This window comes from Coregonus lavaretus, assembly GCF_964263955.1.
Source record: "Coregonus lavaretus genome assembly, chromosome: 13".
NCBI classification, from domain to species: Eukaryota; Metazoa; Chordata; class Actinopteri; order Salmoniformes; family Salmonidae; genus Coregonus; species Coregonus lavaretus.
Genome location: NC_140000.1, coordinates 40341300 through 40369297, shown reverse-complemented (window position 1 = coordinate 40369297; position 27998 = coordinate 40341300). Strand labels below are relative to the sequence as shown.

General features: G+C 44.5%; 1 protein-coding gene across 2 annotated transcripts in view; it reads left to right on the top strand.

Moving 5' to 3' along the window:
• The window catches only part of LOC311139815 (pleckstrin homology domain-containing family A member 5-like), a gene marked incomplete at its 5' end in the record, with an annotated part of 147939 nt that overhangs the window by 32555 nt on the left and 87386 nt on the right, over positions 1 to 27998 (top strand). Inside the window, one exon of one of the 2 annotated variants that reach the window (XM_084174776.1) lies at positions 21810 to 21840. The exons of the other annotated variant lie outside the window; for it this stretch is intronic. Coding sequence (XP_084030902.1) covers positions 21810 to 21813 — 4 coding nt within the window. The 3' untranslated portion in view covers positions 21814 to 21840. Of the gene's footprint in view, positions 1 to 21809; positions 21841 to 27998 lie in introns of those variants that run through there. 2 annotated transcript variants of the gene reach the window in all.

The window sequence follows — 27998 nt, the reverse complement described above, 5'->3', positions numbered from 1 at the left end:
CCTGTGAACTCTGCTGTTCATTTGGGAAGTGTGTTTTTAGTATACACTCATCCTTTCTCTCTTTTCCTGTTGTTGTGTGGGCTGGACTCCCTGCCATGTTTTCTAGAAGTGCCTTCTTGGTGTTTGGTTGTGAGTGTGCGTGTGCGTGAGTTCGTCTATTCAGTGTGTGTGTGTTTGTCCATTCCTTGTGTGTGTAGAGCTGAGTGACAGTGCCTTGTGGTTCCATGGAGGTTGAGCAACACTGTCATTACAAACCCTGAGACACTTTCCTTTTCCTCCCAGAGAGCCACAAGGCCTTCACACACACACACACACACACACACACACACATACCGTATCCACCATATAGTGCAATACTTTTGTCGACTCCCTTTCGCCATCTATATAGAACCCAATGCACACTCCCCATCTTTGCACACAGAGAATCTAGTCCACAGTACAGCCTGCTTACTGAGCCCACTCGCCCAGCTACACTGAGAATCTGGGTCTCCAACCCACATAATATGTTCTATCCTCTGCTGTCATTTCTCCGTGCCTCGCTGCCTGGCCTGGTTGTAGAGAGTGAGTCACTCAGAGATAACACTCATTCATTCTACTGGCTGGCCTTAATGACTACCCAGGAGGCCAGAGAGAAGCCCATTCAATGAACTGGCCTGGATAGATGAGACTGGCCCTGCTTAGCATCACTTTAATACAATAGAATAGTCCTGCTCTCTTCTCTATTATACTACTTTCTTGTATTTCCTATTTTTATTTTGTTCGCTCTTCTCTTCTGTTCTCGTCTCTCCGGTTACAACCGCCCGCCCATGTGTCTGTGAGGGGAGTTTTCTTTTAAGAGGAGTAATTGCATGGGTCCCAGTGTTGCAGGTGTCCTCTGTGATTTTGTGGTGTGTCACTCAAAGCTCGCCCTCCTTGGCCAACATCCTCCCAGCCCCACAGACAAGTGCACACACACACACACACACACACACACACACACACACACACACACACACACAAATACATTGCAGCTGTGTTGGCTGTATAGTAATTGCTTTGTCCAGGGCCCGCAGGAGCTAGGAATGTGCGTCTGTGTGTAATAATGATAATACAGTGTGTGACACCAGCCTGCAGGACCATGGTAATGAGCCTGTTACTGCCCCACCTGATGACTAGCTGGCAGCAGGCTTGATTGTGTACGTTTGTTTTTACTATCCTTGTGGGGACCACAAGTCATCACAAGGATAGTAAAACATGGAAAATTCAGTGGGGACACTTGTCCCACAAGGAAAAAGGCTATTTTAGGCTGAGAGGTTTAGGGTTACAATTAGGGTTAAGAGTTAGGTTTATGGATTTGGGGTTAAGGTTAGGGTTAGGGGTAGGGTTGGGCGGTATCCAGATTTTCATACCGTCATACTGTTTTATAACCATACAGGGGTATACGGTATTCTCGAATGTGCACACAAGGGGCACTATTTTTTGGGGACACCAAAACAATTTAAAACAACAATCTTGATCCAGGAGAGGATTGAATTTCTGCTGTAACCAAGAAGCTTGATCTTGACATCTAGCCACTTAGCTAGCAAGTTTGCTAACCAAATGCATAGCTGGAGCTGGTATACGGTATAAACGGTAAATCACCCAAGTCTAGTTAGGAGTTAGGGAAAATATGATTTTGAATGCGAATCAAATGTTTGGTAAAAAACGTGTGTGTGTGATGACTACACCATAGCAACGTGACACAGCATGCAACTGTGACTGAGTAGCTTAGTTCTCGTGTGTCTGTGTGTGTGAGGGAAGGAGAGAGCGAGCGAGAGAGAGAGCGTCTCCACAGAGTTACATGCTAGTGAGTCTTGTCCTCCCCATGCGTGGGTAGCAGGCCTCTAGAACAGTGTTGAATGAGAGGGAGTGTGGGGTGGAACACTGATACACAATAACACAGAGAACACATTGATCTCACCTGACAAGAAAAGCCTGTTCCTAAACCTCGGCTGAAGGATTGCCCTTTAGATTCTGTTGTGTTACTGGGTTTTATTTGATTGTATCCAAGCTGTGGTTTGTTTCATGGGTCACTGCTTCCCCTTCTGTTGTACTGCTATTTGTCCAAGGCTAGGTCTCTCTGAATAGGCTGAGGATCATGCCAGAATGCCTGAGAAATTGCCCCTAGGATCAGTTTACCCTCCCCAATTCCTAACCGTAACCATTGGGAGGGGAAAACCAATAAGTGACGTTAGATCAGTGTCCAGGTTAGAGGCGAGTTGATCTTACTCCTGGGAAACCACTCACATTTTAATTACTATTAGGCACTGATCTAGGATCAACTTACCGTACACAAATCCTATGCTTATATATGAGAGGTTAAAACCCATAACTGACCATAGATCAGTGTTATGTTTTAGGAGCAACTTGATCCTGCTCCTGAGTCCTGACTGAGAAACAACTCTGCTGCTCTTGACCTCATTTCATTACTGTTGATTTCCTGTCTGAGTGTGTAGTAACTGAGTCACACTCCCTCAGTCATCACATAATCCATCTGCCCTCATAAAACTAAGTGTTTCTCTGCCTCCACAAATTATAATGCATTAGAGCGCCCCACTGTTTTGTTCAGCCCTCTTTTTCTTTTCATTAAAGATGTTGGACCCTGTAATGTTTGCATTAGGATTTCAGGCTTCGTCTTTTCCGTTGGTCACGCCTCCTGTGACTGGGTCCTATCGGTGTGACGTGCGATGCTGCCGTTCTTAGGCACAGATCTAGGATCAGCTTACCCTCCCCAATCTTGACCTTTAACTATTAGGTTGAACAGTTCTAAACTCTCCGTAGACCAGTGTCTAAAGAGGCTGCTTCGCCAGCTCCCCTGAGGCTCGCAGAGTAAACCACTGGCTTCCTGTTAACACACCCAGTTAATGGCTGTTCATCAAAGACCTGGGCTGGGTCTCATTCCAAGAAGTTGGCCCCTCCCTTTTACTCCTCATTCTCTTTATTCATGCTCTTCAATTTCCCTTCTTGGGAATAATAAAGTTCTACTACTACGAAAAATATCTGGGATGCCTGGGTTGGTCTAAATAATAACTCCAATCTCGTCATGTTGCTTTCTCCTATCCAGTGTTCCTATCGTATCTGAAAGGAAAGATTGGAAAGGAGCAACATTTTGGGAATGAAACCCAGCCAGTGCCAGCCTTCATCTCTGTTCTCTGAAGTTCCGTCAAAGCTTGGTTTAGAGTTAAGATGAAACAAATGACTTAAGGGATGGCGAAAAGGAAAAACAACAATGTTTCTGATCTTCTTTCACAGATTGTGATGCACATCTAATCTTATTTTATATAGCAGCTGCTTCAAACTCTAACTCTAGCAGTTAGAGTGGTAATGGGCTGCAGATCAACTATGCTGGAGTTATTGGCCGTTAACTGAACCATTCCTCTTGTGTTTACATAGGCCTGGAGAGATGAATGATAGGCCAAGAACACACTGTGTGTGTGTGTGTGTGTGTGTGGGAAGGATTGGATGTGAGGCCAAGCCCTCTCCCATAGTAACAGTCTAGGGAATATTTCACTCTCCGTCCATGAATGTCAGAGATGCTCTCATGACTGAAGCCAGATGGAATATGCTGTGAACTTATTTCACCTATGCGTTTATCGCATATTCATAGTTCCACCGATATTTGGTTGGATTTCAATTACATCCACAAGGACTATCTTTCATTCCAAATCATTTATGAACGCTTAAGAATATTTTGCCTTTTACATGGATGAGTGGGAGTGTCTTAGGAGTGTCCTAATATCAACTCTGATGTCACTCCTCCTTGTCGAAACCCAATGCGGGTGGAAGGTAGGCTGAGGGTTGGGGAGCAGTAGGACTCTGTTATTGTTGGTGTTGAGTTAGCGTGCGTCCTCCCTCCATCTGGGCAACACGTCATGGTGGAACAGGAAAATGTGTATCCATAGGGAGTTGTCTGTATGTTTGGGCTCCTCTTGTGTAAAAATCCTCTGTTTATGTTCCAGGAGGAACCTGATGGATTATGTGTGTGTGTGTGTGTGTCCATGCCTGCGCGTGTGTGAGAGAGAGAAAGTGTGTGTATCCTGGCTCAGTTCCATTAGTGAGCTGTTGTCTAATTGAAACCTCTGAACTGCCCTCAGCAGGTGGAGGCAATGATCCACCAGGTCATTCCCTGTCCTGCTGTGTCATTACGGCCCATTGAGAAAAGCTCTGCTGTCTAACATGGGTTGTAAGGCCCCTGAGAGGCCACTGAGTGTCTCTCCATTCTCTTGCCTGATTCACCCCCCTGGTAGCACAGTAGCCTGGCTGACGTGACCCACGCGACCACACAGTGAGGAAGAGCTGTGACTCACTGGTCTGGAAAGGAGGCTGTTTGTTAATGCAGTATTAGCTCAGAAATTGAGCGGACGCATTGATTGGTTCTCTCAAATGTTTTTTTTTGCTGGGGGGGTTGATTGGATTTGAAAATCCAACAGTTGTAATGGAAGGGGGCGGCGCTCGGGGGCTGTGGGTGTTTGAGTGAGAAAGACACCAAGGAGAACAAACAGCACCCTTCATTATCAACGCATCTTGTCGACAACATCAAAACAGCTGTCGTGGAAATTCTACACAGGGACACTCGAAGTCAATCTGAAATGAATCATTGTTTATTAACAGCATGCTGGAGAGGTCACAGTCAAACTTAGATGCATAAAGTACCGGTCTGAAGTGAGCTCTGTCGGGGCAGTCCCGTTAGATCTCTTATATACTTACAGGTGCTTGCGAAAGTATTCACCCCCCTTGGCATTTTTTGCCTTACAACCTGGAAATAAAATTGATTTTTTGGGGGTTTGTATCATTTGATTTACACAACATGCCTACCACTTTGAAGATGCAAAATATTTTTTCTTGTGAAATAGAAAATAAATAAGACAAAAACACAGAAAACTTGAGTGTGCGTAACTATTCACCCCCCCCAAAGTCAATACTTTGTAGAGCCACCTTTTGCAGCAATTACAGCTGCAAGTCTCTTGGGGTATGTCTTTATAAGCTTGGCACATCTAGCCACTGGGATTTTTGCCCATTCTTCAAGGCAAAACTGCTCCAGCTCCTTCAAGTTAGATGGGTTCAGCTGGTGTACAGCAATCTTTAAGTCATACCACAGATTCTCAATTGGATTGAGGTCTTGGCTTTAACTAGGCCATTCCAAGACATTTAAATGTTTTCCCTTAAACCACTCGAGTGTTGCTTTAGCAGTATGCTTAGGGTCATTGTCCTGCTGGAAGGTGAACCTCCGTCCCAGTCTCAAATCTCTGGAAGACTGAAACAGGTTTCCCTCAAGAATTTCCCTGTATTTAGCGCAATCCATCATTCCTTCAATTCTGACCAGTTTCCCAGTACCTGCCGATGAAAAACACAAAACTTCCCCACAGCATGGATGGTGTTCTCAGGGTGATGAGAGGTGTTGTGTTTTCGCCAGACATAGCGTTTTCCTTGATGGCCAAAAAGCTCATTTTTAGTCTCATCTAACCAGAGTACTTTCTTCCATATGTTTGGGGAGTCTCGCACATGCCTTATTTTATTCTTTATGCAATGGCTTTTTTCTGGCCACTCTTCCGTAAAGCCCAGCTCTGTGGAGTGTACGGCTTAAAGTTGTCCTATGGACAGATACGCCAGTCTCCGCTGTGGAGCTTTGCAGCTCCTTCAGGGTTATCTTTGGTCTCTTTGTTACCTCTCTGATTAATGCCCTCCTTGCCTGGTCTGTGAGTTTTGGTGGGTGGCCCTCTCTTGGCAGGTTTGTTGTGGTGCCATATTCTTTCCATTTTTTAATAATGGATTTAATGGTGCTCTGTGGGATGTTCAAAGTTTCAGATATTTTTTTTATAACCCAACCCTGATCTGTACTTCTCCACAACTTTGTCCCTGACCTGTTTGGAGAGCTCCTTGGTCTTCATGGTGCCGCTTGCTTGGTGATGCCCCTTGCTTAGTGGTGTTGCAGACTCTGGGGCCTTTCAGAACAGGTGTATATATATATATATATACACTGAGATCATGTGGCAGATCATGTGACACTTAGATTGCACACAGGGGGACTTTATTTAACTAATTATATGACTTCTGAAGGTAATTGGTTGCACCAGGGGCTTCATAGCAAAGGGGGTGAATACCTATGCACGCACCACTTTTCCGTTATTTATTTTTTAGAATTTTTTTGAAACAAGTTATCTTTTCCATTTCACTTCACCAATTTGGACTATTTTGTGTATGTTCATTATGTCACGCCCTGGCTCTGGGGACACTGTTATGTTGAGCCAGGGTGTGTAGATCTATGTATTCCATTTCTATGTTGGCCAGTGTGGTTCTCAATCAGAGGCAACGAGTGTCAGCTGTGGCTGGTTGTCTCTGATTGGGAACCACATTTAAACAGGCTGTTTGCCCACAGTGGTTGTGGGATCTTGTTCGTGTTGGTTTGTGTTTGACCATTGACTGTCACGTTATCGTTTTGTTGTTTTGATCGTGTATCACAAAATAAGAGTATGTTCGTCTGCAACGCTGCGCCTTGGTCCTCATCTCTTACCGGCGATCGTGACACATTACATTAATTCCAAATAAAAATCCATTTAAATTACAGGTTGTAATGCAACAAAATAGGAAAAATGCCAAGGGGGATGAATACTTTTGCAAGGCACTGTACACAGACAAGTTATATTTGCATGATTTAGCTTATTCATTATTGATAATTAATTCATCATTAACGTTTTGGTTCATGCATGTGACCAACCAATACCTCACAAGGCTTCTTGTCTCCAAGCTGAGACCTTGAAACTGAGATATCCTTTCGTTCTCAAAACAAGGTTATTGGCGTACTGCCAAATTGCAGATACTGATAGTGATCGTTCAATCAGTCACTTGCATGAACACAGAAATGTGTTATTAGAAAAGCACAAACATAAAATATTCCATGACACAGCCTTTCCGGACTCTGAAGTCAGGAGGACTTTGAGTTTGGTATCAGCCAGACTGGTAGCACAGGTCCTTTTGGGAAGGATTTGACATGAACACATGAATGCAGTCACAACATCAGTGCTCGGCCGTGACTCTGGGGTGCATGTGTGGAGTTTTAATCTGGATCAATAATGGATTGTGAGACTAAGTTATTAGGACGTTTCTTGTACGCTTTTGCTGAATTGTGTGTAATCTGTGGAGGCGTATGCACTCCAGTGTGTGTTTCCCTCCCAGTGCTGTAGGGCAGAAGGAGGTAGGTGCGTGTGTGTGTGTGTGACTCAGTGCTGTAGGGCAGTAGCAGGTCCTGTACCAGTCACATCACATCAGCAATGTAGTAGCTAACCCCATCAGAGACCCAGCATGCTCAGACTTGGGACCTCACACACTCACGGCTACTACACACACTCACACAGTTACTACACACACACAAGGTTACTACACACACACAAGGTTACTACACACTCACCTACACACACACGGTTACTACACACACACACGGTTACCACACACACACACACACACACGGTTATTACACACACACACACACACACACACACTGCTTCACAGGCTAAAGGGATTATTACCCTCTCACCAGAGCTAATGCTAATTACCCCTGCTAAAATAATGAGCGTTGAAGTGTGTGTGAGTGTTTACACAACAAAAACTAACCTTTTGATGTGGGAGTGAAGACGGTGAGCCTGTGTGGTCTAGGGGCAGTGCAGGGCAAGAGACCTCAGACAAAATGGCTGGCTTACAGTAATACTAGGCTACATCTAAAAGCCTGCCCCTGCTCCCCAATGCTATCGTATCACAGCAGCCTTGGTTTGGGCCTCAGAGCAGAGAGACTGAGAAACGACAGCCTTGAGCATACACCTCTCCTCTCCTGTCCTTGGCTTGTCTAGAGTCTCATCCGTCTGCCTCATCGCTGCCTGTGTAAAGTGACAGCTGTTGTTGTTGTTGCAGCCTTAACAGTGATTATTTTGTCATTCATGTGGATGAGACCGATTATGCAGTGCATTGTGTTTAATATTCATTACCACATTCTGCTACCTACGCTACGAGCGCCTGTGTGTGTGTGAGGGAGAGAGAGGTGTGTGTACGTGCATACCATGACAGTTATATGAACGCACGGTTGCTCTGCTGTGTGTTTGGATGTGTGTGTGTGTGTGTGTGTGTGTGTGTGTAGGGGTGGTTTATGTGTCATCCTCACTCCAGCCTTTTCTGTCAGCTGAAAGGGTGAGGTTGGGAGCCCTGCATGTCGTCCTCTTACCCTGTTGAAATCCTCTGCAGGTGCTTTGTGTGTGTGTGTGTGGTGATCTTCTGGTCTCGGTCATGAGAGACCTTGAAGAGAGAGGGACCTTGAGGCTTGTTCTTTTCACTCTCTCCCGATGTGAGAGGGAGTGTGTGTGAGTGTGTATGGCCCAGCTGTGTGTCACGGAACTGACCGTGTCAGTGTGTCTGCTCTGCTCTCTATGGAACAACAACAGCTGTGTACTATCAGGTCTCCAGTCACTCTCACGCACGCACGCACGCACACACACACACACACACACACACACACACACACACACACACACACACACACACACACACACACACAGCCTTAGGAAAACATCCCCAGGACTCAGGCAGTGTGTATTTTCCTGGAATGGAACAGAATGACAGTCATTACAGTGTCAGTATCTATCCTCCTACATAATTGAGAACATTATTTATTACTACATTAACATTTGTTGGAATGTAAATGGAATGGTCTGTTCCACAGAGTGGTCGATTCTCAGCCAGCCTGTGAACTAGCTAGCTGAGAGCTAAGCTCTCCTCTACTCTGAGGACTGCTGGAGCTGCTGTCAGCCTCTCTATTGGGGAAAGCCTGGCATTCTGCTGCCACATTCCCAATACGGAACGTCATTTTCCCAATGAGATGTTCCTGGAATTCCTCCACTGTATCCCTGCTAGACTAGTGCATGGCAAAGTTATCCCCAAGAGCAAAGAGCGGGAGAGAGGAAGAGGCTGTATTAGAGGATCTAATTGGGGTCTCCTGTTCCAGCTGTAAGGGGCTGGGGAGCTGACGGTATATTTTAGGAGTGGTTGGCATTCTGCTGTCACATTCCCAGTCAGCCATTCCTAGAATGTTCCACCTGGTTGGGAATCTGGAGGGCTGGCTAGACTGACACCTTTGTGCTACTGAAAGGAATGTTCACCACACTGTGCTGCTGTCTCTGTCTCTATATCTCTGTCTCTGTGTCTCTGTATCTGTCTCTGTGTCTCTGTGTCTCTGTGTCTCTGTATCTCTGTCTCTCTGTCTCTGTATCTGTCTCTCTCTATCTCTATCTGTCTATCTCTATATCTGTCTCTGTATCTCTCTCTGTCTCTCTCTGTCTCTATATCTCTGTCTCTGTCTCTATCTCTATATCTCTGTCTCTCTCTGTCTCTATATCTCTGTCTCTACATCTCTGTCTCTATATCTCTGTCTCTGTCTATCTGTCTCTGTCTCTATATCTCTGTCTCTATATCTGTCTCTGTCTCTATATATGTCTCTGTCTCTATATCTGTCTCTATGTCTCTATATCTGTCTCTATATCTCTGTCTCTATATCTCTGCTTAGTGGTTAAGAGCGTTGTGCCAGTAACCGAAAGGTCGCTGGTTCTAATCCCCGAGCCGACTAGGTGAAAAATCTGTCTGTGCCCTTGAGCAAGGCACTTAACCCTAATTGCTCCTGTAAGTCGCTCTGGATAAGAGCGTCTGCTAAATGACTAAAATGTAAATGTCTCTATGTCTCTATATCTGTCTCTCTCTGTCTCTATATCTCTCTCTCTCTGTCTCTATATCTCTGTCTCTCTCTGTCTCTATCTCTGTCTCTCTGTCTCTATATCTCTGTCTCTCTCTGTCTCTATATCTCTGTCTCTCTCTGTCTCTATATCAGTCTGTCTCTCTCTGTCTCTCTCTGTCTCTGTCTCTATCTCTGTCTCTATATCTCTGTCTCTCTCTGTCTCTATATCTGTCTCTCTCTCTCTATCTGTCTCTCTATCTCTGTCTCTCTCTGTGTCTCTGTCTCTATATCTCTGTCTCGCTCTGTCTCTCTGTCTCTGTCTCTCTGTCTCTATATCTCTGTCTCTCTGTCTATATCTCTGTCTCTCTCTGTCTCTATATCTCTGTCTCTATATCTCTGTCTCTATATCTCTGTCTCTCTCTGTCTCTATATCTCTGTCTCTCTGTCTCTATATCTCAGTCTCTGTCTCTATCTCTGTATCTCTGTCTATATCTCTGTCTCTCTCTGTCTCTATATCTCTGTCTCTCTCTGTCTCTATATCTCTGTCTCTATATCTCTGTCTATCTGTCTCTATATCTCAGTCTCTGTCTCTATCTCTGTCTCTCTCTGTCTCTATATCTCTGTCTCTCTCTATATCTATATCTGTCTCTCTGTCTCTCTGTCTCTATCTCTGTCTCTCTGTCTCTATATATCTGTCTCTCTCTATATCTATATCTCTGTCTCTCTCTGTCTCTGTCTCTATATCTCTGTCTCTCTCTATATATATGTGTCTCTATCTCTGTCTCTATCTCTGTCTCTATCTCTGTCTCTATCTCTGTCTCTCTCTGTCTCTATATCTCTGTCTCTCTATGTCTCTATCTCTGTCTCTCTATGTCTCTATATCTGTCTCTCTCTGTTTCTCTCTGTCTCTCTGTCTCTATATCTGTCTCTCTATATATCTCTATCTCTGTCTCTCTGTCTCTCTGTCTCTATATCTCTATATCTCTGTCTCTCTCTGTCTATATATATCTGTCTCTCTATGTCTCTATATCTGTCTCTCTCTCTGTCTCTCTCTGTCTCTCTCTATATCTCTGTCTCTCTCTGTCTCTCTGTCTATCTCTGTCTCTCTCTGTCTCTATATCTCTGTCGCTCTCTGTCTCTATATCTCTGTCTCTCTGTCTCTATATCTCTGTCTCTCTGTCTATATCTCTGTCTCTATATCTCTGTCTCTCTGTCTCTATATCTCTGTCTCTATCTCTGTCTCTATATCTATCTCTATATCTCTGTCTCTGTCTCTCACGTTTTCTTCTTTCTCTCGTTCTCTCTTTCTTTAACTGGGCGGCAGGTAGCCCAGCGGTTAAGAGCGTTGGGATAGTAACTAAAAGGTCGCTGGTTCGAATCCTCGAGTCAACTAGGTGAAAAAAGGCACTTAACCCGAATTGCTCCTCTAGAGTGTCTGCTGAATGACTAAAATCTAATGTAAATGTTAACTAGTTTTCTAACTGTGTGTGTGTGTGTGTGTGTGTGTGTGTGTTTTGTATGCCCATGTCTTTCAGTCCCAGCCTGGCTCATTACTGTGCCTCTGCCTTTGTGGCTCCCCAAAATGTCTCCACTCTCTGTCTGTCTCTGTGTCCTGCAGCAGAGACAGCTCGACTTCATAGCACATCACCATGTTTCTGCAAACTTCAGCCACCCTTCACTCTATTTAAAAAAGAATGACTGTGTTTCTTTGTGTGTTTACCGTATGTGGGTCTAGATGTGTGTCTCTCCAAGGAATAGGAATCTCAGTGAAACTGGATCCATACTGGTCTAAGTATAGACTGAGCCTCATAGAGGGTTGAGTTAAGGCTGTAGTGAAGGGATTGGCTGGCTGGCTGGCTGGCTGGCTGGCTGGCTGGCTGTGGCCTACTGCTGCATGTCAACCCTAACAGCGAAAACGTGTCACTTTGACAGCCTCTACCAGATGTAAGCCCAGCTTATAGTACACTCTCTATCTGTCTGTGGCTCTGTGGATGTTTTATTCCCAGCTAAATGGATTCTATTCTCATTTCTTACAAAGTATTTTATCCATGTACAATGAATATTTAACTTGTTCTCATCTCTAACTGACTGAGCTTCCCTATCTATACCTCACCGCTATAGTGGTATCTATGCAGCTATTTGTTTCCTTATCTAGTAGATGTCTCTTCTGGAGATTATTTAAAAGATGAAGGGTTGTACATATGCATGAAAAGTCGCTAATTAGCATGTGTCATAGAGAACACATACATTGCAACCTAATTTCATCAGCGGAATGCATGCTGTTAAGTCAAGATGACAAAAGAGATTGCTTTATAAATAATTCATAACGGGATTACGGAACAACAGCTGAAATCTGTGTGCATCATTTGTCCTGAGATTTTCTCTCAGTGCCCTCTGCTGGACATGTTTGCCTCGTACACTAGTTGATTATAGCAAGGAAGGAAGGATGCATTTTCCAACAGGATCTTTAACTGTCCTACATGCTGCACAGTGCACACTACAGCTACCATCTCTCTCTCCCTCTCCGCCTCTGTCTGTGTTTGAACATGGGCTCCATTCCTCCCTCTCTCTCTCCCGCCTTCCACTTGAACAGACTGTGACAGACTCTGTCCAAACAGCCTCTAGGCTAGTTAGTTAATTAGAGCAGTGGTTGGAGACAGACGCCTCTGGTGTAAACTTCTTCCTGTTGACTGTTCTCTCGCTCCTCTCTCCTCCCTCTCTCCACTCTCTCTCTACTCCCTCTCTCCACTCTCTCTCGCTCTCTTCCCTGTAGGCTGTTGCCTTTAGACATTCCAGTGTTCTGGGAAATTCAGCTGTAGCTGGAGGGTCTGTCCTAACTGGAATCTAAGCTCTTCTATAGCCTGGCCATAGATGCAGGGCTCAGGGTTCAATAAATGTAGGAGCACCTCTGGGATATGGGACAGTGACTGGGATACTGGCGCTGGGGCTTCTCTCTCACTCTCTCTGCCCTGGGGGTTATCACCGGCCGGTGGGACAGTCACTGGGGCTTGGACTAGAGAATGGGCTCTCTCTCTATATCTCTGGATAACAGAGAGATTCACCCATCCACTCACCCAGCTGAGCAGAGGCACACTGCAGAATGGAACATTTGTTCCCATCCTTTATTCATGAGGGAGCAGCAGCCCTCCAGTCGCTCTCAGTCACTCAGACCACAGGGATATTAATTCCATGTAACATCTCCAGCTGACGACACACAGATTAACCCAGGGCCCAGTGTCGAGTAAATAGGGAATGTCCTCTCCTACTAATACAAGGCTATAGCCCTATATCTCTGGATCCTGAGGAGGGGTAAAGGCTCCATCCCAAATCCCTCCTAAAACCCTGGCCTCGACCTTAAGGAGAGGAGACCCTCAGGGTGGTGTTACAGGGGCATAATGCTCCCTTAGCCTCCCTCCCAGACTCTGGGCTGTAGAAAATGCTAATGTTAGCCTCACTCTGGGCTGTAGAAAATGCTAATGTTAGCCTCTCTACCATCGTCTAGTCTCCTTAGGACAGGACAGCTGTGTTATGGCACAAGGCTCTCAGACCACAGACACGTGCACAAACACACATTCTCTGTTCCACTCGTAGTGGAATTCTGTCCACACTGTGTCTACATTCTCTGTGTTAGTGCAGTTAGCTTGTGTGCGTCCGTACGTGTGTCTCTCCATGTGTGTTGCATTTTTATTGGGCCCACACCCCTTTTCATATAGGTACCTCCCACTCTGTTTCTACTCAACACTCCGATGAAGGCGATACATGCCGAAACGTAAGCCTATTGTTTTTTTTTGTCACGTCAATAAATATGTCAGATTTACGCAGCAAACAGAGCCTCTTTTTATTTGTTCTCCCTGATAGTCACCAGTTGAAGTATGCTGGGGTAAGGAATGTTTTGGGGATTTTCAAGTCCTGCAGTCGAGCACCTGACCATCTCTTTAGAAGGGTTCCATCCACTGGCAAATAGTGGACATTTTACTCTTACCAAAGTACTGTTTTCTCAAACTGAATAGTACTCTTTCTCCTCTCTTCCATTCACCCTCCATCTCTCCATCTCTCCATCTCTCCCTCGCTCTTTCAATCTGGTCTGTATGCACAGCACTGAAAGCGATTATAGAATCTGTTTTCTTTTTTCCCCAGTGCTTCCATGGAATTCTAATAACCCTTCAAAACTGCTGTATTATTTAACAGGCAAGCCAAGCCCCTCTTGTCAGAACACACAGGCTACATCCCAAATGGCACCCTATTCCCTGTTTAGGACACTACTTTTGACAGGACTATATAGGGAATAGGGTGCCATTTGGGGCGCAGACACAGCCTGGGTAAACAGTAGTAGAGAGTACAGGGTGGATCAACACTAAAAGGCAAATACCTTGATCCTACTGTCTGGAGCTAGTTCACATATTTGTTCGTTTTGAGGTTGAGCCTCTTCATTGACAGAGACCTGAGGAGTGACATCACTCTCTCTTAGTCACTCACACACTGACTATCAATCAACAAGCAGCTGAAAGACCCACTCGATGGAGCGAGGTGACATGTTTTTAACACCATGCACAAACGACAGAATAATAAATAGAACAAAAACAATCTCAGCGGCGTGGCCATACAAAGAGAAAATTAAAACAATTGAAAGATTCCTGAGAACCTGACAGAATAGCAGGGTTTGATTTCATTGCGTAATGTTCTCTAAAAGGTAGTCGTAGTTCTTAGAGCCATTGCTTAACATCAGGGAGACAAAATGTGGTTTGTTATTGGTCAGAACACTCAGGAGTAGCCGGATTAGCAAATCGTTTTTCCATCACCTCATCTACCAGTGAAATTATAGTCTGGTTGATGATGCCCATTTCCTATGGTATGAGGAAGTGTGTGTGTGTGTGTGTGTGTGTGCGTGTGGATTTTTGGAAGTCTCATCAGCCTTGTATAAGTGTGCATTTCTCCCTCTGACGCCAGGAAAAAGGAATCAGTAAAAGTTTATGGTAAAACTCACCACCCCTCTAAGCACTGCATGGTTCTCTCTCTCCCTCTTTCTCCCCCATCTGTCCCTCTCTTCTCCTCTTCCATCTCTCTCTCCTTTCTCTCGATCTCCTTCTCTCTCCCTAACTACAGGGAGTAAAGGGTAATTAAGATCTGCCCTGGTTTCTAATTGTGGTTGCCATGTTCCCTCTCACAGAGTGTGGTACAGTAATTGATTGCATCTACAGTCACTACTTCCTGACTCTCTAAGTGTATGTTGTTGCTTTAGAGGACCACAGAGCTAGAGGATTCCATCACTGAAGGCTTATGGCATTACTGCTCTCTCTGCTCTGTGGTAAATACAGATGGATGGAATACTTAATTTCTGTTATCAGTTGAGAAGTATTCATTGCATAGCACAAGCCATATTTTAACATCCATCCATTTACCCATAGCCTAGATCAGGGTTCTCCAACTGGTGGCCCAATTTGGCCCCCCAAGTTTTCATTTTGTAAATTTTTTTTACTGTTCATTGTTGTACATAAAACACCAGCAAATCAGCTCCAAGTGATCTTTCATTTTGGAAATCTTTCCCCAAATATTTCCACGCATAATAGAGACACTTAATTGTATAAAAATGTAAGCAAGGTTTTAAATGATTCTGTTTTAGACAAATATATATGTTTGGGCTTCTTGCAGTGTACAAATGATTTGTAATTATGATCTGCCCAGTTTTGAGAAAGACACAAGTATTGGTCTTCACAAAGTTTGCTGCTTCAGTGTTTTTAGATATTTTTGTCAGATGTTACTATGGTATACTGAAGTATAATTACAAGCATTCCATAAGTGTCAAAGGCTTTTATTGACAATTACATTAAGTTTATACAAAGAGTCAATATTTGCAGTGTTGACCCTTCTTTTTCAAGACCTCTGCAATCCGCCCTGGCATGCTGTGAATTAACTTCTGGGCCACATGCTGACTGATGGCAGCCCATTCTTGCATAATCAATGCTTGGAGTTTGTCAGAATTTGTGGGTTTTTGTTTGTCCACCCGCATCTTGAGGATCGACCACAAATTCACAATGGTATTAAGGTCTGGGGAGTTTCCTGGCCATGGACCCAAAATGTCGATGTTTTGTTCCCCGAGCCACTTAGTTATCACTTTTGCCTTATGGCAAGGTGCTCCATCATGCTGGAAAAGGCATTGTTCGTCACCAAACTGTTCTTGGATGGTTGGGAGAAGTTGCTCTCGGAGGATGTGTTGGTACCATTCTTTATTCATGGCTGTGTTCTTAGGCAAAATTGTGAGTGAGCCCACTCCCTTGGCTGAGAAGCAACCCCAGACATGAATGGTCTCACGAGGCTTTACTGTTGGCATGACACAGGACTGATGGTAGTGCTCACCTTGTCTTCTCCGGACAAGCTTTTTTCTGGATGCCCCAAACAATCGGAAAGGGGATTCATCAGAGAAAATGACTTTACCCCAGTCCTCAGCAGTCCAATCCCTGTACCTTTTGCAGAATATTAGTCTGTCCCTGATGTTTTTCCTGGAGAGAAGTGGCTTCCTCGCTGCCATTCTTGACACCAGGCCATCCTCCAAATGTCTTCGCCTCACTGTGCGTGCAGATGCACTCACACCTGCCTGCTGCCATTCCTGAGCAAGCTCTGCAGTGGTGGTGCCCCGATCCCGCAGCTGAATCAACTTTAGGAGACGGTCCTGGCGCTTGCTGGACTTTCTTGGGCGCCCTGAAGCCTTCTTCACAACAATTGAACCTCTCTCCTTGAAGTTCTTGATGATCTGATAAATGGTTGATTTAGGTGCAATCTTACTAGCAGCAAAATCCTTGCCTGTGAAGCCCTTTTTGTGCAAAGCAATGATGACGGCACGTGTTTCCTTGCAAGTAACCATGGTTAATAGAGGAACAAACAATGATTTCAAGCACCATCCTCTGTAGCTCAATTGGTAGAGCATGGTGCTTGTAACGCCAGGGTAGTGGGTTCGATCCCCGGGACCACCCATACGTAAAAATGTATGCACACATGACTGTAAGTCGCTTTGGATAAAAGCGTCTGCTAAATGGCATATTATTAATATTATTATTATTTAAAGCTTCCAGTCTGTTATTCTAACTCCATCAGCATGACAGAGTGATCTCTAGCCTTGTCCTCGTCAACACTCTCACCTGTGTTAACGAGATGTCACGCCTGTTGATAGACGGATCAGACCAAGGTGCAGCGTGGTATGCGTACATATTCCTTTATTAACTGAATACCGATCAAAATACAAACAAATGTGACGTTCAACAGGCTACACAAGCCAAAACAGAAACAAGATCCCACAACTAAGGTAGGCAAAATGGCTGCCTAAGTATGATCCCCAATCAGAGACAACGATTGACAGCTGCCTCTGATTGGGAACCACACCCGGCCAACATAGAAATAGAACATCTAGAAATTCACACCCTGACCAAACCAACTAGAGAAAACAGGGCTCTCAAGGTCAGGGCGTGACACGAGAGCATCACTGATATGACGTCAGCTGGTCCTTTTGTGGCAGAGCTGAAATGCAGTGGAAATGTTTTTTGGGGATTAAGTTCATTTTCATGGCAAAGAGGGACTTTGCAATTAATTGCAATTCATCTGATCACTCTTCATAACATTCTGGAGTATATGCAAATTGCCATCATAAAAACTGAGGCAGCAGACTTTGTGAAAATGAAAATTACATTTACATCATTTAGCAGACGCTCTTATCCAGAGCGTCTTACAGTTAGTGAGTGCATACATTTTTTTCATACTGCCCCCCCATGGGAAATATTTGTGTCATTCTCAAAACGTTTGTCCACGACTGTAGTTGATGATGATCACTGGCCTAGCTATATCTCTCTGCTGCAGGGTAGTCTGTCTTTATTGAGAAAGATCAGACAGACGTTGTGGATCTGTTAGATAATAAACGTTGGGTTAACAAACGCTGTTGGGGCTCAGTGTGTTTTGGAGAAGATTGGTTAAGACTGATTTTGTTTTGTCAGAGGCAGAAGATTGTCTTCTCACTGTGCAGAATAATCAGCCCTATAAGTCTGAGCCAAGGAATCAATATGCAGCTTAGTGCTGTGTGTGTGTGTGTGTGTGTGTGTGTGTGTGTGTGTGTGTGTGTGTGTATCCACAGGTCACCAGGCTTCACTCGATTCATTCATAATGTATTGAGTAATAATTGTGTTGGACGGTCTCGTTATAGGATCTCATTACACTCTGTATTCATTTCAGCACACTGATGAAAAAGAGATCAGCCATGTGGAAGCATTTGGCATGTTGCTCTCTATAGTGATACTGCAATATACTCACTTTTATATTCAACAATGTAATTACAATGTATTGCCTGTTGACCCACCTACTCTTGATACCTCAAAGTAACGCCACACACACACACACACACACACACACACAGACACACACACAAACACAAACACAGGGAAGGAGTCGAATTGGAGACATTACTCAGAATTCCATAGCGATAGATGTCATCCCTGCTTCTCTTCCTCCATCCATCCTCTTTTATAATCTCTATGTGCTACATGGCCTTACTGCACCAGAGAACAGAGACACACAGAGGGACAGAGATCTTTGATCAACCTGACAGTCCTCCCAGAGGAGCAGGTTCTAATGGAACCATTTGGTGCCTTCTTCTGTTTCTCTTCTTAATTATGAGTCCCTAATGATGTTTCTGGTCCATTGAAATACATCAGAGTGACTATGCCAGAGGAGGGTCAGGGCACATTCTCTCTCTCTCTTTTTCTCTTTGTTTCTTTGACTTTTTGACGTCTGCTGTCATAGCATGCATGTTTGGAAAGCTTTTGTCATTACTCTCCCTTTCTTCAACTTCAAAAAATTAAATGTATCATTCTGGTGGAAAGTGCTATTTCCACTATGGGAAAAGTATATATACACTGCTCAAAAAAATTAAGGGAACACTTAAACAACACATCCTAGATCTGAATGAATGAAATAATCTTATTAAATACTTTTTTCTTTACATAGTTGAATGAGCTGGCAACACAATCACACAAACATTATCAATGGAAATCAAATTTATCAACCCATGGAGGTCTGGATTTGGAGTCACCCTCAAAATTAAAGTGGAAAACCACACTACAGGCTGATCCAACTTTGATGTAATGTCCTTAAAACAAGTCAAAATGAGGCTCAGTAGTGTGTGTGGCCTCCACGTGCCTGTATGACCTCCCTACAACGCCTGGGCATGCTCCTGATGAGGTGGCCAATCTTGGTGTTCTCTGGCAAATGCCAAATGTCCTGCACGGTGTTGGGCTGTAAGCACAACCCCCACCTGTGGACGTCGGGCCCTCATACCACCCTCATGGAGTCTGTTTCTTACCGTTTGAGCAGACACATGCACATTTGTGGCCTGCTGGAGGTCATTTTGCAGGGCTCTGGCAGTGCTCCTCCTACTCCTCCTTGCACAAAGGCGGAGGTAGCGGTCCTGCTGCTGGGTTGTTGCCCTCCTACGGCCTCCTCCACATCTCCTGATGTACTGGCCTGTCTCCTGGTAGCGCCTCCATGCTCTGGACACTATGCTGACAGACACAGCAAACCTTCTTGCCACAGCTCGCATTGATGTGCCATCCTAGATGAGCTGCACTACCTGAGCCACTTGTGTCGGTTGTAGACTCAGTCTCATGCTACCACTAGAGTGAAAGCACCGCCAGCATTCAAAAGTGACCAAAACATCAGCCAGCAAGCATAGGAACTGAGAAGTAGTCTGTGGTCACCACCTGCAGAACCACTTCTTTATTGGGGGTATCTTGCTAATTGCCTATAATTTCCACCTGTTGTCTATTCCATTTGCACAACAGCATGTGACATTTATTGTCAATCAGTGTTGCTTCCTAAGTAGACAGTTTGATTTCACAGAAGTGTGATTGACTTGGAGTTACATTGTGTTGTTTAAGTGTTCCCTTTATTTTTTTGAGCAGTGTATATTTTGTTTTACCCAAGATGTATTTCCACCATGTAGAAACTGTAATTTATTAGTGAATAAGAATTTATGATAGAGCTGTGGGCCATTCCTAACTATAATTACACAGTCTGAATGGCTGATTGCTCACTGAGACACCTGTTTCTGTACCACCTGGAAAATGAAACTGATTCCTGATCGGTGAGCACTCAGTCATTCAAGTGAGTTCTGCCCTCATTGGAATGTGTAGTATGGGTTATTCAATCGAATGTTTCTTCAAGCCAGCCATCTTCATATTCAAGTGACCCACACTTCAAAAGCCCTCCTAGCACTTTGATGTTTGATGTGTATTATACAGCCCTTATTAATGTAGTGATCTCATATTTGAAGAGGCAAGAATGGGAGAGATGAGAGTGAAAGGAGAGAGGCTCCTGTTGAGTCAGATGTTCAGAGACCCTACTGTGATGTCTGTATAGAGAGTTGATTAGTTAGCTACAGAACCGTTCCCTTATGGAGTGATCTCTTAACACATTGAAAGCCAAAGTCAGGAGTACCTGGGGTGTTCCATTCACTTTCAGAGAATCCAGAGAGCCCTGCTGTGTGAAGAGTTGATTGGATAGGGCAGTGGAGGAGAGAGGAGGGCAGATGATAGGAGAGAGATCAGGAGGAAAAGGAGGGGGGGAGCAGAGGAGAGGAAGTAGACTGACTTGTAGCTGCCTATGACCACTAGATGGCACCAACACCCCTTCTGCTCCTCTCATGCCGTTACTCACGTTATAATCTGAGGCTATCTGACCACTAGTCCAGCAGCAGCACTGTACTGTAAACAGTATTGTTGTCAACCACATCTGCCACTGTTTAATCCCCCTCCTGACACCCTGACTGTTCATAGAACTTAGTGTATTTGTGTGTGTTACACTGTGAATGTGTGTGTGTGTGTGTGTGACTGTTTGCTTATGCACATCTGCATGTTTTTATCATTGTGTGTGTGTGTGTCTGTGTGCGTTTTGTTTCTATTGTTTGTGAGTTTGGGCAGTGTAGTGAACCCAGACTGATCTCCGTGGGAGACTAATAGAATGTGTGTGAGACAAATCCCTGTAGGAAGACTTGCTGCCTGGCTCTGTCTTCTCTCTGCCTGGCCTCAGCAGGGTGTGTGTCCTGGCCGCATCCGATCCGTTTTACATTTAGATGACTAGAGGTGTTCCTCAAACACTGGCTTTGCTTTAAAACACTATCTCCCCATATCCGCGTTGGAGCTCAGCTCCCAGTGTGCATGTGGATTATGAGCATATCTGTTTGTCTTAATGTTTTATCTTGTTTTTCTACCGTTTTGCTAAAGCAAACCATTCCATTTGTTCTTCATAGTTGTTGGTGTTGTTGGTGTGCTTGTCATGTATATTGTTTTTGGAATTGAGTCTGTATTGAAAGCCAAAGCCACGTTTCCATTTTACCTTGTAATGGACTAAAGTTTTATAACTTTCTGTATTGAGAGTTTATTTTCTGTGAGGACAGTACTGATAATGGGCTGATTACAACACTTCATTGGAGTATTGCTGTAATATGATTTCTTAGTGTATTTCTCTGACAACAAATAATCAAAACACATGTGGTGCTTGTGATCATAGAGCAGGCTTGTGAGCAGATGACATCATCTGTATTTCAGAAGCTGTGCTTGTATAAGATACCCAATAGGGGGCAGTGTTGTGTTAACTTGAGTTGTATTTGCCCACTGTTGAAGTGGAGACCTCGAGCCTGACGAATGTACCCTCAATATACAATGAAGCTGTAACCGAACGGGAATCAAACCCGGGTCATGTGCTTGGCTTAAACACCATGTTGGCCCATTTAGCTAAAGCCTAGGCATTAGTTCTGACAGATAACACAAGACTTTAATTCTCAAGCAAGTTAGTCTTCTGAATGTAGTTTACACCACACACTTTACATACTGTATAACATTGCATGATAATTTATCATGCAATGTTATGTGTTAATATATAGTTCAGTTCTCTACAATCTATATCTAATATCCAGTGTGTATTATTATTATTATTATTTTGTATTCTCTTTATGTGGCTGTGTAGACTACAGAGAACCCTCATTAACATATTTCTCCCTTCTCTCTATTCCATGTCCTGCTGTTCCTCCACCATTACTCCTTAACAGGTAAGCCATTTGATTTGAATAACAGCTGTTTTGCCCCAGAAATAGTTTGTGTCTCGGTTTAATGGTGTTTGAAATTGGTTTTGCTATTCTTTGGATTTGAATATGTATTGTGTATATGCATACACAATCTGTGAGTGCTATTGGAGATGTGGTTCAATGCATTCAATGTGGCGAGAGTAATTGGTGTACAGTATAGGAATAATATCTAATGGTGTGTTGATAGATCGCCGTGTGTGTCGATGCATATGGACACGTGTGTAACTAAAAGATGGTCCTCTCTGCCTTCAGCATGTTGACTGGTTTATTCATGGACCCATATGGCTGTTTAGAGATGGCCAATCCTCGCTCTCTCTCTCTCTCTCTCTCTCTCTCTCTCTCTCTCTCTCTGTCTCTCTCTGTCTCTCTCTGTCTCTCTCTCTCTCTCTCTCTCTCTCTCTCTCTCTCTCTCTCTCTCTCTCTCTCTCTCTCTGTCTCTGTCTCTGTCTCTCTCTCTGTCTCTCTCTCTCTCGCTCTCTCTCTCTGTGTGTGTAATCAATCTCATAGTTATTTGTGTAGCAGATTGAATGTGTCTGCTGGTCCTGTTTGTTCTCTTGGTGCTCCATCATTTAGGTAAAGGCTCCACCAGTGACTGGTGTTTGCCTCTCTTTATGGATGAGTGTGTGTGTTAGGAGAAGGGGGATGATATTTCAGGGTGTCGGAGTATGGGATGGATTATTGCCGGCATGCAGTCTCTCCCTCTACCAACTCAAACTCGATTTCAGTCACACACACTCGCAGCTCAGTGTAGTGTTTGAAGTGTGTGTGCAAAATGGTAACCATGACAACCCCGCCCCTGAAGTACTGCTGCTCACGGCAGTTGGACCTTCTCTCTTTCCCTCTTCCTCTCTTTCCCTCTTCCTCTTCCCTCCCTCCCTGGGAGAAGCTCAGTTGCATACTCCTCTCTCCTCGCCTCCTTCTCAAAACCCATTGGAGGAGGGTCTCTTGCTGACTTCCTCTCTCACTTTCTGTGTCTTTCACTCTGGGTTCTGCTGTAGTAGATTTTAGACCTTGTGGTTGTATATACTTTGATATGAATGAATCGCACAGGTGTTAGTTGATTTCAGATCAGAACACTGCCAAGGGTTCTAGAGATGTTGGTCCCCCGTTGGGTCCGTCTGTCCATCTGTCTGTCCCCTGTAGCTCACACATCTGGACTGGTCTTTCAACACAACTTGTGACTGACAGACAGCTGAGAGCTTCATCAACACACTCACAAACACACACACATCAGCTGGCTGATTGAGACTCTGCTCGCTGAAATATGCTTATAGATATTTGAATACTACTTACTTAAACCCTTTTACTTCATGGGGGGCCTGGTTCATCCGCAAACTTCCTCCAGTGCGCTCGGTGTTGTTTTTTTCAAGGATGTGACTAGAAGCGAGATGGGAGTACTAGAGGAAGTACTATTTCCTCTGAGTGTAAGACTGAAACTGGAACGTAATAGATTTATCTACGCTCACACACAGCATTTCTAGTATTTCTAGTAATTTGACTGCACAAATGAATAAGATGGGTGCCAACAAGGAGAATCGTCTGCAACCAGTAGTGTGAGTGTGGGTTTTTCTGTGCTATGATCTGTCAGAATGTGACCCAATTAGCATCTGTAGAACCAAGTGTCCTCTGGCTCCTGGCTCCTGGCTCTGATGGTCAGTGTTCTGGCTCCAGTGGTCAGTACAGATGACTCTCCAGTCTGGGCCAAGGTCCAGTGCCAGGGGTCAGATCATGGCAGAACTAGAGCAGGACAGCCTGGTCCAGTCCCCTCATTGCCCTAGTAGCTCCAGCTGTTCACATGCACCCCCCTGCCCTCTGCACATCAGTACCAGTGGTTCCCCTACCATAGCTCAGTGTCTAACCCAGGGATGGGCAACTTTGATGGGGGTGGGGGCCACAAAAAATCAGATCTCATGAGGGGCCGCAGTGGCTTGCGGGTCTGCGTACCCACATCCATACCCACACATGCAGTCAGAGCCGGCCCTAGCCTTTTGGGCGCCCTAAGCAAAATGTTGTGCCCCCTTCGAGTTAATTTCCTGCAATTCTACAACATTTTCCTTGGGCGGAGAGGAGATTTAGCAATTGTACTGCCAATTTCATGCAATTCTACACATTTTGCCATAGGGTGGAGACAGATGATTGCAGTTTTTAATATTAATTCTGAGTTAGAGTGAGTAACAAAATCAATGGGGGCCCCTAGTAGGCAATTCCACCTTGATTACTACAAGTTTAGATAGCTGGCCGCTAGACTAACTTACCAATCTTAAAAAGGTTAGCTGAAATGGGCTAATTGAGTGACTGTCAGTGACATAAACAGAGAACAACTGTTGATGCACAACCACATTTTGTAATTGCATCTTGTGTATTCTACTCTTCTAACTCTCAAAAGTAAGTGGAGACCCCAACTGAGTCCCCCCCCCCCTCCAAAAACTAAAAAACTAAATTTGATTGGAAATTGATCTGCGGGCCGACAAAAGGGGGACCTCAGCCGCCAGTTGCCCATCCCTGGTCTAACCAATCTGTTAATTCATAGACTGGGGATTTGACATAGTCCTTCAGAGCAGTCTGTCTGTGACTCAGTCATCACTCGGTGTTTGCAGAAATAAAGACTTAAAGCTTCAGCTGTGTTGCTCAGTCAGTCGAGCATGGTGCTTGCAACGCCGAGAGAGAGGATGTAATGTCTGTTGCCTGTGTTTGTGTCCAAAGTACAGTCGGGGTTCAGTACATCCCAGTGTATAGTATTTATTGCCATTTTGCATTATGTACAGCAGGAACATACACTCAGTGTACAACACCTGCTCTTTCCATGACATAAACTATCCAGGTAAAAGTTATGATCCCTTACTGATGGCACTTGTTAAATCCACTTCACCAGTGTAGATGAAGGGGAGGAGACAGGTTAAAGAAGGATTTTTAAGCCTAGAGACAATTGAGACATGGACTGTGTATGTGTGCCACCAAAGGGTGAATGGGCAAGACAAAATATTTAAGTGCTTTGAACGGGGTATGGTAGAATGTGCCAGGTGCACCGGTTTGAGTGTGTCAAGAACTGCAATGCTGCTGGGTTTTTCACGCTCAATAGTGTCCTGTGTGTATCAAGATTGGTCCACCACCCAAAGGACATCCAGCGAACTTGACACAACTGTGGGAAGCATTGGAGTCAACATGGGCCAGCATCCCTGTGGAACGGTTTCGACACTTTGTAGAGTCCATGCCCCGATGAATTGAGGCGGTTCTGAGGGGAAAAGAGGGGGTGCAACTCAAAATTAGGAAGGTGTTCCTAATGTTTTGTACACAGTGTACAGCTCAGCTAGTATTTCAAATTCAGCACACAGGTGTGTTGACATCTCAAACTTAATATACAGTAATGATATAGAAGCATTAAGATGGAAGAAAAAAAAAGTACTAATTTGTCAGGGAATGACAGACCACTGATGCACCAAGGACACTACATTATGGTCTGAGTGTTTCATATTTCCCATTAGCAATTTTTGACTAATGACAGCTGTTTTCCATTTTTGCCTAATTACTGTGCATTTGTGTGTGTGTGTGCGTGCGGGTCTTTGTGTGTGTGTGTGTGTGTGTGTGTGTGTGTGTGTGTGTGTGTGTGTGTGTGTGTGTGGGGGGGGGGGGGGTTCAGATAACACAGCCAGTCTCTCCCAATAATGCCTTCCTCTGCATCTGTGATGAGTCTGTAGAGACCTCTTACAGCCTGTCTACCTATGTCTGCTGCCTATGGGCTACACATTGACAGATGCTTTCTGGAGACCACGGCAGAGAACACACACGCACACACACCCGCGCACACACAAACACACACATGTGCGCGCACGAACACACATACTGTCTGTCTGTAACACACACTGTGTCTGTCTGTCATTGGGCAGAGATTGCTATGGGGAAAACACACACACACACAGACAAATACGTACACTCCCAGGAGAGACAGCAAGAGAGGGGGAGCTGTCGAGCTGAGTGCAGTTAAAGATGTGATTGCGTAACCATCTCTGTGCTGTGCGGCTATGTGAAACCCAGCCCCAAACCTCCCTCCATTCTGGCTCTAGTTCTTCATATAATATAATGGTCTCGTACGCAGTTTTGGTTCCCTCAGAAACACACCCCCACACCATTAACAACACCCCCCTACTGTGAAATCAGGTGAGGGGTGAAAAGAATCTCCTGCAGGCAACTGCATTGTTATTCCACACTGAGTCTTCGCTGATGTTAAGGGTTCATTTAGAGAATCATTTGGTGATATCATCTAAAACTCCTAACAATAGATGAGACAAGGCAATGCAGTTCTTTTCCTCGTTCTGTTATGGTTAAAACCCTCTGACTTCCTACAGTGAGATCAGAGAAGATATTTCAGATGACACTTAGGATGCCTCTGTAATCCCCACCCGTCGCATAGGCAGCTTAATGATGACATTTATCAGGTAAACAGACAGACCGGACCTGACCGGACCGCTGTGAATCCCACTGCTACCTCAATAAAGACGTCTAATATGAGGCATCGTCGTGGCACATGAGTGAGATCACATTTGTGTTTGGGTAAGTGGAAGAGGGGAAGTTAATGAAATGTACAGTGGGGAAAAAAAGTATTTAGTCAGCCACCAATTGTGCAAGTTCTCCCACTTAAAAAGATGAGAGAGGCCTGATTTTCATCATAGGTACACGTCAACTATGACAGACAAGCAAGATTTCTGGCTCTCACAGACCTGTAACTTCTTCTTTAAGAGGCTCCTCTGTCCTCCACTCGTTACCTGTATTAATGGCACCTGTTTGAACTTGTTATCAGTATAAAAGACACCTGTCCACAACCTCAAACAGTCACACTCCAAACTCCACTATGGCCAAGACCAAAGAGCTGTCAAAGGACACCAGAAACAAAATTGTAGACCTGCACCAGGCTGGGAAGACTGAATCTGCAATAGGTAAGCAGCTTGGTTTGAAGAAATCAACTGTGGGAGCAATTATTAGGAAATGGAAGACATACAAGACCACTGATAATCTCCCTCGATCTGGGGCTCCACGCAAGATCTCACCCCGTGGGGTCAAAATGATCACAAGAACGGTGAGCAAAAATCCCAGAACCACACGGGGGGACCTAGTGAATGACCTGCAGAGAGCTGGGACCAAAGTAACAAAGCCTACCATCAGTAACACACTACGTCGCCAGGGACTCAAATCCTGCAGTGCCAGACGTGTCCCCCTGCTTAAGCCAGTACATGTCCAGGCCCGTCTGAAGTTTGCTAGAGTGCATTTGGATGATCCAGAAGAGGATTGGGAGAATGTCATATGGTCAGATTTAACCAAAATAGAACTTTTTGGTAAAAACTCAACTCGTCGTGTTTGGAGGACAAAGAATGCTGAGTTGCATCCAAAGAACACCATACCTACTGTGAAGCATGGGGGTGGAAACATCATGCTTTGGGGCTGTTTTTCTGCAAAGGGACCAGGACGACTGATCCGTGTAAAGGAAAGAATGAATGGGGCCATGTATCGTGAGATTTTGAGTGAAAACCTCCTTCCATCAGCAAGGGCATTGAAGATGAAACGTGGCTGGGTCTTTCAGCATGACAATGATCCCAAACACACCGCCCGGGCAACGAAGGAGTGGCTTCGTAAGAAGCATTTCAAGGTCCTGGAGTGGCCTAGCCAGTCTCCAGATCTCAACCCCATAGAAAATCTTTGGAGGGAGTTGAAAGTCCGTGTTGCCCAGTGACAGCCCCAAAACATCACTGCTCTAGAGGAGATCTGCATGGAGGAATGGGCCAAAATACCAGCAACAGTGTGTGAAAACCTTGTGAAAACTTACAGAAAACGTTTGACCTGTGTCATTGCCAACAAAGGATATATAACAAAGTATTGAGAAACTTTTAAACTTATAATACTTATTTTCCACCATAATTTGCAAATAAATTCATTAAAAATCCTACAATGTGATTTTCTGGATTTTTTTTCTTCTCATTTTGTCTGTCATAGTTGACGTGTACCTATGATATAAATTACAGGCCTCATCTTTTTAAGTGGGAGAACTTGCACAATTGGTGGCTGACTAAATACTTTTTTCCCCCACTGTAATTGTTACGGTCGACTCTCTCTTCTCTACAGAAGAACTGTTTGCTGATGCTAATGAGACGCAGATGTGTGTGC